The 16614-nt window shown below is 40.6% G+C and overlaps 1 protein-coding gene across 3 annotated transcripts in view; it reads right to left on the bottom strand.

Annotated features, from left to right (window-relative positions):
• Window positions 1-16614, bottom strand: part of DYM (dymeclin) — a 214277-nt gene that overhangs the window by 118671 nt on the left and 78992 nt on the right. For all 3 annotated transcript variants that reach the window (XM_018078808.2, XM_018078811.2, XM_018078810.2), the window contains exons 10-13: window positions 15777-15955; window positions 10442-10567; window positions 2748-2861; window positions 1470-1564 (exon numbers count right to left, since the gene is read on the bottom strand). In XM_018078808.2, the coding sequence (XP_017934297.1) occupies window positions 1470-1564; window positions 2748-2861; window positions 10442-10567; window positions 15777-15955 (514 nt within the window). The remainder of the gene's footprint in view (window positions 1-1469; window positions 1565-2747; window positions 2862-10441; window positions 10568-15776; window positions 15956-16614) is intronic.

The raw sequence follows: 16614 nt of genomic DNA, 5'->3' as shown, positions 1-16614 counted from the left end.
AGAATGTCAGCAAAGTCATTTCCCATGTAAAATCAAGCAGCAATGTTAAAGTCATATTGTAACTGGGCATGTCTAGAGATACGGGGAATAAGGATCCCAAATGTCAGAGCATCCTACTGAAACACTTACACAAGGAATGCAAGAGAAATTCTTGGGTCTTGAGACTAGCAAGATAACCTCTCCCTCTCCCACCTCTTACTCTGGGCTGCAAAAACAGCATTAGAATAAAATGGAACAAAATCAGAACCCAGGATCATGGGAAGAAGCTCAGAAGTGGCAAATGAAGCATCACAGTAAAAACCAGACCAAGTTTTTGAGAACCAAGGAAGTGTATCTCACACCTGTGATTTCAGGATGTTGCAAATGCTTGGAAAACTCGGCTCCACGTCTATGAGTTTTGGGAAATGAAGACAGCAGGCATTTAAGACAACGCCTGCGATAAGTAAGGGGAAAGTAGCTTCTGTTCAAACTCTGAACCCTCATCACCACAGCCAAGGGTATGAAAAGAGCATGAGTATCAAGCAGGGAAAAGGCAACAACAGAATGCATTCATCCTGGTTACCTGTCCACACTTTTACAAACAACCATTTCCAAAAGAGAAGTGGCTTGGAGAGAATTAAATCCTTAACAAGCTGTTATCTCATGTTAACCCAGTCCTCCACAAAGTGCACAGGCACGCAGTCATAATTTCCTTATTTTTGGCACACTGTCTGTACCTGACAAGCACCATAACAGCTTATTCCAGATCACATTAACAAGGACCTTCCCAGTTTCCCTTGGAACGTGGAGCAGGGTTGGCTGCCAAGATGAGAAGGATGCCTGATGCAGGATTATCTGCCCTTACAAAGTGCTTTGCAGCACGGAAACAAAATAGGAATGACCCACTTCGATATCTACTTCTTTAAAGTTATGGCCCTGTATTAGAACCACAGCAGATATTGACTATTTATTACTATACAGGAAAATAAGCTTTATCCATTGAAAAGCATGGATTTAGGTTTTATTGCCCATATTTGCAGGGTGCTGTCACAAAACGACCATTCCGTTATCTCTGATTTAACAGAGATCTTTAGCCAAATATGCAGGAAGAAGTAAGCTGAAAATCCATCCTGCATAGTAGTTGAGAACCACCATTCAGTGCATTTTTATAATAACATGATACATGACTGAAAAAAACCATAATTCACAAAAATCTCTGAAAACCTTGTGGTTTGAAAGCAGCTACTGAGCTGTTCTGTTAAGAGAACCAAAAGGCAGAAGTTTCTCAGACAGACAAGACAGTGGGGTTTTTGTCCATTCAGAGCAGGTTCAAGTATAAAGCAAGTTAAGATATATTCTGGCATTATTTAGTTACTCAGTTATCATTTCTGCTGCTTAGTTCATTGGTATCAATCAAATCACATAAAATCCAAGTTTCTCCACTCCTGAGTTTCAGCAAAGATGATTTTCAGAGAAGTCTGTATATTTACCTGATGATCCTCTGAGCAGCATACTGATGAAGGGAGCGGAACTGGGCTGACATGTTTGCTAAGGCTGCCAGACAATTTGTATGAAGGTATTTGTCCTGTCAGAAAGAAGAGGAAAGATAAAAAAACCAACACATCAAACTGTTCTTTTGACAGACACTGACACCTCCTGCAGGAGTCATTCAAAAGGCTGAGTAATGTATGTTGTTTTAAAGGACAGGGTCAAAAGCACAGAGTGATTCCATGCAGATTTCAGGGTGTTTATATCTATATGTATAGACTTGTAGGTGTGTTTCTTCATATCTTTAGTGATGTTGACTTACAGTGGCACCACAGATGTAAAAAAATACAGAGACATCTTCCTCTTCTCTCCCTTCCTCTCTCCCTTTTATAGTCTTATCCTGAAACTTTCTACTTCATAACTCATCTCCTTATTAACTCTTTCACAGCATTCCATATATCCCAAAACTATAACCATAGTACACTTCAGGGAACTGATCCTCATTTCAGCATCCCTGAAACCACTTGACCAGATAAGCAACTAACTGATTGCCCTGTCAAACTCAAGGGTTTTTCACAGGAAAAAAACCTGCCCACTTATCCAGTCCAAAAGGGATTAGTTTCCCTACTCAAGTCTAAAATATTCATTTGCATGACATAACAGATTCTAAATATGACAAATATATGCCAAACTTGTCCTCCTTCCTTTCAATTCCTTTCATCATAAGAGCAAAATCTTTAATTCTTCCAATTTAAAACACAATTAATTTTTCTGGCTACTTTTTAAGGCAAAAATTCTGTGCTTTTAATTGCTGGAAATATTCAGAAGTGCACGATACTATGCTTATATGTTTGAAAAAAAGTATAAAACCAAATTCTTGAAAAATGCACAAAACCCATCTGATATGAGCTTATAAAGGTGAAGAAGTAAAATCACTAACAATAAGTAGAGCTGAAATTCCCTCTTTTAAGTCATTTAAGAGGGGCAAACAATCTACAATGATTTATTTCTTTTCTTGAATCTAAGGAACTCTTTCTTCTTGTTTGAAGATGGGTTTGATGCCTGACTTAAGGTCTTTAGAGAATCCTACTCGATGAACTGGATGACAATACAGAAATTGTGTTACAAGTTCAGAAACACCACACAGTTAGTGTACCTGATTTGTCCATTTTCTGCTGCAAATCCAGATGCCACCTAGCTGCAACAGAATGAACAAAATCCCACACCCTGTTTGAAGTTGGGAGTTGGAAGTCCACACGCAAGGGCTCCGCGTAACTCACCCTTGTCCGTGTCATGTTGTACTGGATGGTTCTTATCACCACCAGTATCAGGAGACTCCCAAGTGAGATCTCTGTTAGGACACGCTCAGCATACCAAGTGATGTTTTTCAGTATCTGGGGGAAAAAAAAAGAAAAAAAAAAGAACAAGGTTCTTCAGCACCTCTGTCTGAATAAAGAACATGGGAAGCTGTCTGGAATCTCATGTTCCTTAAGACAAATTCCTTAAATTACCTTCCAGACTCAAATGTCACTTAATTTTTGTATTCCAAAGCATGAGCAAAACAAAATTAAAAAAAAAAGAAAAAAAAAAGTCAGACCTCTGCAGCATTATCACCTAGGAGATCTCACCAACTTTAAGCCCTGTGGAAACATGCCAGCTGTAGAAAGATTACTACATTTAGCAATTCCCTATTTTCTACTTCCTGTGCCACCACACTCCTATATTCTTTTTGATTTTAACCCTTTTCACCTTATAAAGACTCCATTTCCACCCTAGACACGTGAATACTGCTGCCAATTCCTTCCCATTTTCCCTCACCACAGGCTGGGCAAGAGGTAGCATGCAGGAGGAGCTCTGACTGATGGGCAAGAGCTCACACGCTGAGGGTCACGGGGCAGATCCACAGGCGAAATGTTGACTCCACACTGACGCCTTTCTCTTGCCAGACACAAGGCCTCTTCCCTTAACACTTAAACGAAGTCATCAGCTAGGTTAAGGCTTTCGTATCTTTCAGTGCTCTCCACTATTGGGGTGGATGAAGTTTACCACCATTTCCAAACTTATTGCAGGAGGAGAATCACTCCATTCTTTCCTTGTACTCCGCCAACCAACACGGAGGAAACATGTGCACAAAACACCATGACTTAAAAGACTGGTAAAAATGAGTCAACAGGAACTGTCCTAAAAACATGGAAAAGATCCTCTATAAATTCAGGGTTATTCTGGGTCAAAACTTAAATATGTTTAAGAAGGACTATTGCACACAAAGCTGCTGCTCTGTATAACTTTATCTTGGAGATACTTAAGTGTGTTTTACTGAAACTTCAGATTCAATGAAAATAATACGGATGTCTTAAAAATTCCAAACCACATCAATCTCAACTATCAACCTCTATTTAACCTCTTCTCTACAGAAGTTACATGAAAACACTTCTGACTATATTCAGGTGTCTCAACACAAGAAGGATGTGAACCTGTTGGAGAGAGTCCAGAGGAGGCCACAGAGATGCTCTGAGGGCTGGAGCCCCTCTGCTCTGAAGCCAGGCTGGGAGAGCTGGAGAAGAGAAGGATCCAGGGAGACCTCAGAGCCCTTCCAGTGTCAGAAGGGGCTCCAGAAGAGCTGGAGAGGGACTTAGGACAAGGACATGGAGGGATAGGACAAGGGGGAATGGCTTCCCACTGCCAGAGGGCAGGGTTAGATGGGATATTGGGAAGGAATTCCTGGCTGTGAGGGTGGTGAGGCCCTGGCACAGGCTGTCCAGAGAAGCTGTGGCTGCCCCTGGATCCCTGCAAGTGTTCAAGGCCAGGTTGGATGGGGCTTGGAGCAACCATGTCTAGTGGAAGGTGTCCCTGCCCATGGCAGGGGGTTGGAACTGGATGAGCATGAATGTCTCTCCAAACCCAAGACATTCTGGCATTCAGTGATTCTCTGTCTCTTGAAGCTCTTTCACAGTACAAGAGTCATTTGAAATAGTATTCTGCTTATGACTCCTATTAGTTGGTAAGCTGATGCAGTTTGAGATACAGAAGTCCTTTCTTTACTATATATGAAGAGACAAAAGTTCAGAACATTGAAATAAATTTAAAATAAATTTTAAAAAGGTATGTCCATTATCACACATTGCACGGTACCTCACTTTTTGTCAGCACCTTCCTATTTCCCACATGGAAGCTAAAATGAAGCCAAATGACTGCAACCCATAGATGGGAAAACCACTAATTAATGGCGAAGGTGACAAACATCCCCAGCTGCAGGCTCAGGTGTGGTGGGTTCTGGTAAACACCTTTTGCTAAAAGGATCACAAAATCAGAATACGGGGAAGAGGGGAAGGCTTGAGAGGTATTTAAGGGAAGAATGGTCAAGGCTGAGGAACAGATAGGAAACACGAAATCTCTACAAGAAAGGCTTCCACAAATAGCAGGTGATGAGTGGATGCGGAAGCCAGTATAATTTCTGGTTATAACAAGTCACTAATACTATTTTAAGACAAAGTGGTGATGGTATAAATGAAAGCAAGTCATCCAAGGAGTTTCAGTAAACAAGGACAACTAGTTGGTATGAACAACACAGATGATTAACAGGAAATGCCTGAAAGACAAAGCAAAATCCACACCTATTTTAACCAAAAAAAGGCAATCGGAAAGTTAAAAAGCTGTTAGTTGGATAATTAAATGATTACACGTATATGAACTTCACTGCTAGAGGAGAACTTGATCACCCCAACGCTGCTAAGCATAAACCTATGATCAGACATAGCAAGTTCTTGGGTTACTTCACAGCTGCAAAATCATAAAATAAGTGTAGACAGTCATTCTGGTTGCCATTAATTATGATTCTTAATAATGGCTTATTTATGACTATGTGAATATACCTGTTTTCAAGAGAAGATTTTATATATGAAAATTAATTAACTACTTGGACAAAAAAAAATATCTCAAGCTCAGCATTGGAATCCTCCAGAACAAAAGTATACTGTTATTTGAAGAATATATTACATGATCATTAAGTAATGGTTACACTCTGTAACACATAAATATAAGAGGGATAAGTTGTGGTTGCACATTTCATTTCCTGACTTTTAAAACCTTATTGAAAATCTAACATACTCCTTGTAAAACACAATATAGCTATGAAAATGGGAGGTAGAAAATATTATTTGTTTTGACATGACGCACAATGCAAATCCAAACGCATTTCCAGAAGATTATTGAAAAGACATAATTGCACTCGATTTGCTCTAAAACAATACCCAAGGGTTGGATTGTTTTTTTTTTTCCTCTCTGAGACAAAATACACTTAGTCCAACCAAAAAAAATCAGCTTGAATCATTAAATCTCTAAGAAGGTATTTCTTGTAGTCTCTCATTTACGAGTGAAATAGTAAAGCAACCTCCTCCCACAAATAAAATTAGCCCCATGTTTCCTCCCACTCCCTTTGGTGCTATTTTGTGGGGCACATCCCTGCACTTTATGAAGCGAAGTGGAAGCTCCTGATTCACACTAAGCTGGGACTCAGAAGCAGGTCCCATCAAATCCTCTCTCCAAAAAGGTGCCCCAGTGGGACAAGAGGGATAGGACTGGGAGAAGTTAGGTAATCTCAAGCAGGACCTTGAGCCCTCCATCCACATCTTTCTCATCCACCCATGGCTCCCTGTGTTATATACAAGCCATCGTCCTTCCAGTTTTCCCTCCCTGTAATTCATTCCCAATTCTTTGCCTCCACAGACCCCATTCCTTCTCAGTTCTTTTTTTTATCAGCTTCCACTCCCCCACGCACACCTGACAATCATGGCATCACAGAATGGTTTGGGCCCAAAGGGACCTGAAAGCTCACCCAGTCCCACCTCCACGCCATGGGCAGGGACACCTTCCACTAGACATGGTTGCTCCAAGCCACGTCCAACCTGGCCTTGGACACTTCCAGGGATCCAGGAACAGCCACAGCTTCTCTAGGAAACCTGTGCCAGGGCCTCACCACCCTCACAGTCAGGAATCCCTTCCCAATATCCCACCTAGCCCTGCCCTCTGGCAGTGGGAAGCCATTCCCCCTTGTCCTACCTTGCCCATTCCGATCTCTCATCAAAAAGAAGGCTGCCTCCATCTTCCTCAGCATTTTGTCACCCTGTTCCTGTCCTGCCTCTTTACCCATTTCTTTGCTCAGCAGTCCCAAATCTTACTTGTTTCTTGTTTAATTCCTATCTCTCTCCCCCATTACACCACCCCATGTTTCTTGTACAGCCAGCCACAGCCTGTTTCCAATTCCGCCTTTCACATCAGGGCTCCTGTTCCTACACACTTTCAACATGTGGATGTGGCACTTGGGGACACGGGTTTGGTGGTGGCCTTGGCAGTGCTGGGAGAACAGTTGGACTTGACGGTCTTAAAGGACTTTTCCCAACCTAAACGATTCTGTGTGGTTTCAACCACTGCCAAGCAGCAACAGAACCACCACTGGGAGCAGAGTGCCATCCCAGAGGAGCTGGAAGCAGCACTTACATAAGCTTGTCCCTATGGATTTCACCTGACAACATGACCCCTGTGCAGAGGAGGATGCAAACAGCCCAGCTGGCTCTGGGAACAGCAAAATGAGAATATTCAGTCACCACGGACGTCAGGGCACCTCCAGTTACATAGGTGCTGCGCAGATGGAAACAGACTCCCCATGCCCCCGAGACTGGTAATTTGGTCACAATTAGTCACATTATCAGCAACAGAGCCCTGGCACAAAGGCCACCTGACAAAGTTTCAAATGCCTAATGCAAAACATGAAGTTACCAGAGATTGTTAAAAAAACATGCTGACAGCTGTAAGCACAGACAAAGACGTGTTCGTGTCCCGGTCTCGCTCCAGAAATGGCAAATGGTTCTCCCTGAAAATCTAAAAACATCAACCTGGGAAAAGGTCAGTCACTGAGACAACTATTCCTTGAAATAATATACTTACTCCTAAATGAATAAATAAATTCAAGGTTAAAAAGTTACCTCTGAGAACCTGTTACCTCTCCTCTCCTCCACAACGAAGAAAGCAACCACAGCTGGTAGGCAATGAAACAACTATTTGAAAAACAACAACAGCAACCACCACCATCCCTCACACAGCTTTGGGTTTCAGAAGCATGAACCATGAAAATATTCTAAATTTCAAAATCATCTACCTGAAAACAGTGCCACAATTGACCAACCTCACTGATTTGCAGATAACATTAAAAAGCAGGAGGAAAAAGGAAAAGGCTCAGTCCTGGGGTGGTCTTGCAAGAATAATTAAAGAAAAAAAAATTAAATGTTTTGATGAATTACTCTTTTTAACACCAGGCTCCTGGACACCTACAACTCAGGGAGCACAAACAGCACATGCAAAGAGCAGGAGCTCAGATCTACATATACCAAGCAGCAAGATTCTCAGTTTCCCATAACTTTCCTCATGAGATATTTTTTAACACACTAAAAATAAACAGTTAAATCGTGATTTACAGTCTATCACCATTTACTACAGCATGCAGTGCTGTAGTAGTACTAAAAGGGTACTGCTACATAACATTTTGTATTATGTTATTTTGACATCTGGTGTAATTTTATTTACAGTTTCATAAATCAGAGACCAAAAATCACCAATACATGTCTCCTTTGGGGAATTCCTGTATTTACTCATTTACTCTGGTAGCAGTAGTAGTAGTAGTAGTAGTAGTAGTAGTAGTAGTAGTAGTAGTGAAAGCAATTGAGCTCTATGTGGTTACAGTGACCCAGCTGCATTCAACCAATTGCAGGACCTATGCTTTTGATCATATTTTCCAGGCAGTTAAGACCACATTCATTTTAAATAAAAAAAATCCTTCAGCATCCTACAGCAGTCAAAAAGAGTTTTTGTGGTTTCCTGAGCTCTTTACCAGCTGGTATAATCACCAGATTTATAAAACTTTGCTTACTAAAATTAATCTGAAAAATCAATAAATAAATGTGGGTTAAATGCCACAAAGGAAAATAGCCCATAAATGGACTGTACAGTCATGCTTCTTATAAGAACAGTACACAGGATATAGAGCAGCAGAGAGAAAAACAGGCTGATCTAAAAAAAAAAAGCCTTTAAGTTCAATAAAAAAGGCACTGCAAAGCTGCTTTGCCTCCAAATTTGCTCTCTCCTTTGGCATCAAACATGCCCCATCCAGGTGAGAATGGAGAAAAGGATAAAAGAAAGAATAATAAGGAACAGAGGACAACAGGAGGAGGAATTAAGACTATTCCACACCCGTTCTCTGCAGTGCCTTAGCACTGCTTTGGCTTTTGAGGGCAAAAGTTTGCATTTTCACAGCTTTTTCTGCAGTGTGGCTGTCAGGAGAAGCTCACACAGACAGTGCTGCAGACTCAGGTATCTCACAGCCACCTCTCATTATCCACCTAAGAAGCAAATCCAGCAAAACTCTGGCCACACTCTGTTAATGAACAGATGCTTCTCACTAGGCACAGAGGGGAGGAAAGAAGCAGTTAGTGAAAATCTGAAGTAAAATCAAAGATTAAATTCAGAAGAAAATGGAAGAAGCAAAGGTATGACTGAAAAAAAAGAAATCAGTGCAGGGTAGGAGGAACAAGGTGGGGGCTGTGTTTTTATTAAGATGGAAGTAGCAAACCAATATCCACACTGCACAGCAAACACTACAACTCTGCTGGCAGGGTGAGCTGAAAGGCAAGAATAAACCGGACAAGAAAACTTGATCTATGTTTTCATTTCACAGCTGGATCCTCATTAAGAAATTTTAGGGAAATCTTCCACTTTTACTCATCCAGTAAGGAATTTATTAAAAGACTGCGTGTAAAGCCTTCAAACTGAATGAAGAATGATGGGGGAAGAGACTGAGGCAGGAATGAAGCCTTGTCTGCTGTGCTCCGACCCTCAAGAAGCTCAGTTTATGGGAGAGGTTAAATGACTTAGTGACACAGAACCCAAAAATACACATCACACACGTACACCTCTGGTACACATTTACAGGTTCAAGGCACACGAAGTTGGAGGCAGGAAAAAAAAAGCTTCGGGAAAATATTTCTGTCATCTTCATGGTTACTATAGGTGCTCCTACTAAAAGCTGCTTTCTAAAAGGTATTGCCAGGAAATTGCATATAAATCATCTCTTCTTGCTTTCTACCCTCAGAGCTACAGTAAATAATCTGAAATTTCAGAAAATAAATGCTGTAACCAAAAAAAATTGCCTCTCCTTCCAAAACAGGCTGGAAATTTACCTGGGAAGAGTTCTGTTTAGAAACTTTGAAACTAGCTTGCAGCTTTTTTGCCATTTCAATAATTTCACATAAACCCAAGAGAGAGTTTCTGTGTCCCAGTCTAAAAATGAAATTAAACAGTGCAGATATCTCATGCATTATCACAGCTTTAGAAGCTGGGAAACTAGAACATAGTTGTCCAAGGTATTGTCCAGCAGAGATGGTCAAGGTCCACCAAAGTTAGCCAAAATTTGGATTCTATTATATGGATAACATAAAATAGAAACAAATCTAGCAGAATGACACAAAAAGAAATGCCAAGTAAGGAAGTAACAGTCAGTCTGGAAAATAAAACTCCAGCTAAAGCTAAAAGCTGCATCAGACCGGTTAAGCAAAGATTTTAATTAGAAATAAAAAAAGGCTTCCTGTTTTTTTCCCCTCTCCTCTAGGCCCTCCACTTCCACAGCAAACATTCAGCATCTTTGAGGCAGCCTGCCTGGCTATTACCACATTACTTTGTAACAGGAACACCAAAAAAGACAAAGAAAAAGAGGTATATGCAGCGCTTCCTCTACAAGAGGGAGAGGAAAAGTTTTGAAATTGCTCTTCAGGTTACCCATCCTTACAAAAGAAATATGTATCTGTCATCAAATTTGGATGAGCCCATTCAGCCTCCTCTGAGGGAACATATCTGCCAATGTATCTTCATAGAAGTAAACACTGAAATAATGTTTAGAGCTGAAGGATTATTTACCAAAACAACTCACCACTTCGTGAATGGATCGGTTGAAGCCATCGTCCTCTGTGAGGATCAGCAAAATGATAAGAGCCATGTAAACATGGTGTGAGTTCCTTTCCTCAACGTGGTACAGAATTTCAAGAATTGGCAGAACCTTTAGGGAAGGAAAAACGTGCCTATTAGTTTATTCTTCAAATACTTCAGACAATAAACAGAGGAGGCTCTAAAGCTCCCATGTCCTTCTCAATATCATACCAATTCCTCCCTCTTGAAATAACCACCCCTAAGCAGTGATTTTGTCTCTGCAAGAGAGTCTAAAAAAATGCTTTCGTGTGGTCAGACATGGAATTTCAATCCCTAATAAATGAGATTCCCAGCCATACCTACCATAGGCCCCTCACGCTTCAGTTCTCCTCTCTACACTACGGGGAAAATCAAATTGCTAAACAAGATTCTCACCAGTTCAAGCAGGAAAACAGTTGTTTCTAACCATCTGTGCTACCACATGCCTGGTGTGAAAGGACTTTCCTCATCAAATCTAGCCATGCAAATTGGAGCTGAGGTGAACAGACGCATTTTGAGTCAAATCTCATTTTGGTGTGCGAGGATGATCCCAGAAAAGAACCAGTTTTGGTTGGGTTAAGACTAGAAAAGGCCTGTTTTTCCAATTTTAGATATTATGCAGCCAAAGAGAACTGACATTATGATGAGAGTTCAGCCCAAGGTCTTGCAACATTTCCACCAGGATGAACAGTTTAAGCCAAAGTCTTGCAATAATAACGAAAATGAGATTTCATTGCAACAGCAAGCATACCTGAATGCTAGTCTAAAGTTAATCCAGATGCAAACGCTGTCCCTCTACCAACTGAAAATTAGCTTTCCACTGGCTAAGTACGACGTGGCTTTCCCAGGCTGCAGAAATAGGCCTAAATCACAAAATACCCTGGAAAAAGGAACTGGAGAAAACTCTCAGTTCCAAGAAGCTTCTAAACACCTAAAGGCTTGCTGTTTTTCAAAACAGGCCAAGTGCAGCAGGATGAATCATGTGAAACCTATTCTGGTGAGTGGCCAGGACACCGAGTGCTTCACAAGCCTCTGAAGTTACCAAAATGTTCTCTTACAATCAACCATCCTCAAAACAGCTGGAACATACTAAAACAGTTTCTATTAAAATGAAATGAGATTGATTTAAATGCTGCAGGCCACAAAACCTTTTGACAGATGCTTTGGTCAGGGTCAAGACAAGACCGCAACAGAAGCTGAGGGACAATATATTTACAATAATATTTTTATTACTATTAAATAAATATGAAAATAAAAAACATTACATAAAAATATTTATACATTGCAATCATGCTTTCTTTGCCATTTTAAAGGATCCTTCACAAACGTCTCTCTCCAGTAGAAACTTGAGTCAACATCTTTGTGTTTTCTGAATGTCGGTCTTGACTAAAGACCAGGTTTTCCCTAGAACGTGTAACTGATGTATGGCCAAAAAACATTAGCCCTTTTCCTTGGGTGGGGGAAAAGGAAGACAAACATTTAGTCCACTGTTTAAATTATTTTAACTTTAGTCTACTGTTCAAATTATTTCTACCTCCAACACTTGCATGCAGCTTTGACTGCACAAGCTCTAAGTCCTTTCCCAGTCCAAGAGTTATGATAATAGGCTGCATAGAGCTGGAAGCAACATAAAACTAACCAAGAATTGCATTTACAACTGGACTTTGCAAGGAGAACAACAAAAGCCTTGCTGAAGTCAACCAGTGGAATAACTTCTTGGTTTTCTAGGCAGATCCCAAGTAGAATCATTTAATGGTTTGGCTTGGAAGAGACCTTTAAAGGTAACTGAGATCCAGTGTGGTTAGTGTTAAATAATTCCACACAAAGCATAATCCTTCCAAACAGCTCAGAATATCTTCTCTTTCTATGCACATTAATATTAGCTCAAATTGTAGCTGAAAAAGTCCATCCATGTTCCTCAAGTGCTCTGAGTCCTACCAGTGTGTGGCTACCAACTACATTTAAAAAGCATGCCCTGATACTAAGACATCAGAGACATTTCCCTATGAGCCAATATGTCAAACTCTTACTAAAATTTCATACTAGCTACTGAACAGTGGACTGGCTTTCCAAATTACTGCAATCAATCCTCCTGCCCCAAACAAACCTCTGTTCTTTCAAAACCTCTTCCCACCTCCACTGCCCTGGCCACGATTCCCTTTCCACTCCTCTTCTAGGCTTCTCTCCATCTACACACCAGATGAAGCTCAGGGAGGCAAATGGCAACTCCTACCTGCCATTTCCAGATGAAAATAGAATAAATTCACACAGTTTCCATAACCCTTCCTCCTTCCAACACTTTTTCCTTTATAGTGATTGCAAGGTGCACATGCCTTTAGGACAAGTATTACTGTGCTCAGAACAAAAGCTGTTTGACAAGCCACAACTTAAATAAAAAAGTTAGGATGTAAGATTCAATTAAAATTCTAATTATATTAAAACAGAAAAGTGAAAAGACTTTGGGACATGCCAGTTGGAATCTGGAGGAGATAGTTTTCTCCAAAAGACGAAAATCATCTCAGGGAGCTTCCTTCTTATGCGATGGCTTTGTCCACCCATGCACTGACAAGACAACAACCACCTATTTTAGTATTACTGGACCTTATAGTCAGTAAACCACCACTACTGCTGACACTCCCCCATCAGGAGCAGCTTTTAACTGGCAAGACACAGCCACCATTAAAAAGTTACTTTTAATCCTCAAAACAAGTGGCAGGTAAAAACAGACACTGAAAATTGCAGGTGCTATATTCAGTCCCGGGCTGGTTTCCCCAATAAAGAGTTTTAAAATAGCTTGTCTTTAGAAATCAACAAAACACAAGCAGTAACCTGCTTAAGCCAAATTATAGCACAGGCAAAAATATTGCTGTACCATCAATTGATATAAATACATCATTATATACATTATTTCAGTCCAGTCATGTCAAGCAGCAACAAAAGCTCAACTCAGCAGCCAAAGCAAACACATTGAATAGCTCATTTCTTATAAGCAGAAATCTCACTGGCATTTTTAGTTGCAATATTGGTGTTAATTGCACTTTCAAACAGGAAAAGGCTTAACATTCTCTCATCCACAGACCACGAGGCTATGCCTATCAAATATTTGTTAACTGCATCCTATTTCAACTGTCCCTCCACTTTCTGGAAGAGCAAAAAAGTTGATTCACTAACAATAAAACATGAAGCTCAACAGAAGGTGAAGGTATTTACCTATAACTGACAGAGAGAGATTCATATACAAATGAATCACCACCCCTCTCTGCAAGCAGGGAGTCCTCTCTGTTCAAGGATTCCCCCTTATGAAGGCACATACACGTCCTGATGCTTCTCAAGCTCTTCTCTGACCTACCACGTAAGATTCCTAAGCCTCTCACAGTTTTATTGGTAATTTTAAGGCAAACAAAAATTAAAATTCTCTACACTGTCTCCATTTTTCAACAGCTTGTAACTATTTCATGAAGTATGGTAGTACACCACCAGAAGACTACACAGTGTATTAGCACCTTGCCATATAGGAAGGAATAACCAGCTCCAATATTCAAGGCCCTTCATCTCATTTACAAGCCCAAGACTGAATTAGCTTTTTTTCACTGCAGGGTTGTAATTAGGAGATAATGATTTCTTTGTCCAGTAATCCTCCAACTCCCCCAGTTCTTTTTGGGTCTGTGTTACTGAGCAATTACAATTGCTCTTCTCAGTTGGTTGCTGCTCATTCTTACCTACTGGCCCAATAAAAACAAGAGGATTGGACAAAGATGTCAGTAACTTGTCAGTACAGATCACAAAAAAGCAGCAGTATGCAGGAAGAGCAAAATAAGAGCAGGCAGTTTCAAATGTTGGTATCCAAAAAACCCCAAACCACTCCCCAAAAACATACTGTTGACTTTTCAGTGATGCTTGTCTGAATTTTCTCAGACTTTCCCACACAGTGTTAAATGCTGCTGATGATTTCTGGGATTTTCTGATCTTTTTATTTTTTTTTTTTAGGTGATAATATATGAAAATATCCCACATTGCAGAGCATCTGAGTACCTGCATTTGGAGTTGTTTTGACACATGCACCTCATGGTTTTTCTGGAAGTTTTACAGTATATCAGACAACATGATTCTAAAACAAAGCACACACCTAACCTTTTCTTCTCCAAAGCAACTTGGTCTAGTGGAAGGTGTCCCTGCCCATTGCAGAGGGTTGGAACAAGATGAGCTCTAAGGTCCCTTCCAATCTAAACCATTCTGGGATTCTATTTGATGAGTCTAAAGATACAGCAAATTGTTAAGGTTAGCAGCTGTTAAACTTCTCATATCACACACTAACTGCCCCAAAAATTATACTTTGCCATTTGTTCACAGAACTCATGCAAAATGACTCAGCCCCTGCCCAGATAATCCTCAGCAGATGACACAGGAGTTCAGTCTTGAATCAATTCAATACCAACCATCTCACCCCCGTTTGCCAACAGTGGCGTCTATCAACTCCGATTTTAGCAATACATCTGCTGGAACTTGGACTGAAACCAAACTCACTCCATATCTGCCATCAAACAGGCAAGGGATCTAATTACCTGGCAAGATTTCAAATATTAAAATGGAAAGAGTTCTCTATTCCGTTACCAATCCCCCTAGACAGCCATTATCTTATTAAAGGAATGCTTTTTAATAAGTAAGATTTGCTAAAGTGGTTTGTGACATGACTAAAGTGGGGAGCATAAGCTAATTTATAACCTACAAAAACCATACCAGGTGTCTGTTATATTGCCCATTAACCACAATCCTATTTAAGTGGCTAAAAACTCACTACAGCTGTATTTCTATAAAACCTGTGAGCTGCTCCATGAGGAGTTTCAGTCTCAGGTCAACCCTGTACGACATTTGGCATGTTAGTCAAGTTACAGCTCATTTTGTTAACTATTATTCCTGAATGTACACAGTAAGCTCATGCAACTTTTTAGTCCAAATACCTAAAAGAGATAAATAAAATAATGAATAGAATGATATTTGCCACCAGTTTCTTTATACTATGATCACAGAAGTGAGCAGGTTTGACCTGGATCATAATAGTGGCACAGAGAAAGAGGGAAAGAGACAGCCTTGTAGCTTTACCAGTACTACCCTTTACTGCAGTGACATGTTCTGCATCACACTCCTGAGATGACATAACAAAAATGAATAAGTGAGCTAGAACTGGTGAAAAAGTGAGACAGGACCTACTGCTCCCACTGCAGAACAGGGACCACTGGCAGCTGCTGACACTCAGGTCCAGCCCCTTGTGACGAAAATCAGGCAGGCAGAGAAAGACTTACCAGATTTTCTATGTCTGTCCGTGCCAACACATACGTCCGCACGTTGCTGTTCTGGTGCAGAAGCATGTACAAAAGGAGAGTGGCCTGATCAGACTTCTGCTGCTCACACAAAGCTGTGTATAAGCTGTTAAAGTTAATCTGGAAAGCGTGTGGATTTGACGATGAAAAAGCCGTGTTATCTGAAATAAAGAAATAAGAGTAAATCTTGAACAAATACACTTATCATTCAGATAAAAATCCCTTGGTGAAATATTTTATACAGACACCACAGTGAGGAGGAAATAAAAATCATCCATAACTCCTATCACCAATGGTCATAAACCCTAATAGGGTCTCATGAAGATTCAGCTGTGCCAAAAAGGCTGAGGTTGTCCCCCCACGTGAGCACGTTAGACCCCTCTACCTGCACAAAACACTCTTCTTTTTTCATAAAGCTATTCTTTTTGTCCAAATGGCTTTCCCTGCTAAGAAGGAATGTGGTCCCAGGAGCTGCTGCAAGTAGAACAGCTACAATATCTTCTCAGGAACGAATACGTTGACAATTCATGTGTTTCCAAACCCTGCACCCCACACTTCCAGGTTTAGTTCCCTGGCATCAATATGGAGTACCTTGGCATGAAGGGGATATGTGCATAGGTCAAGACTATTGTGGTATCTCAGTGAAACACAGATTTTGTCAGGACCTTAGATGTGTGTGGTGGGGAATTTCATGGGTTAAGTGGTGTAAAACACGACATCACATCATCTGACATCCCTCAAAGTAACAGCAGTTTGTTGATATTCACAATACACTCTGTGCCAGAGCTGGAAGTGAAAATAGAACAGATTTCTGTTCACA

The sequence above is a fragment of the Manacus vitellinus genome, unplaced genomic scaffold, assembly GCF_001715985.3.
Source record: "Manacus vitellinus isolate BGI_N305 unplaced genomic scaffold, ASM171598v3 scaffold_42_pilon, whole genome shotgun sequence".
NCBI lineage: Eukaryota > Metazoa > Chordata > Aves > Passeriformes > Pipridae > Manacus > Manacus vitellinus.
Note: the sequence above shows the minus strand (reverse complement) of the source record. Positions and strands in the feature narration are given on the sequence as shown.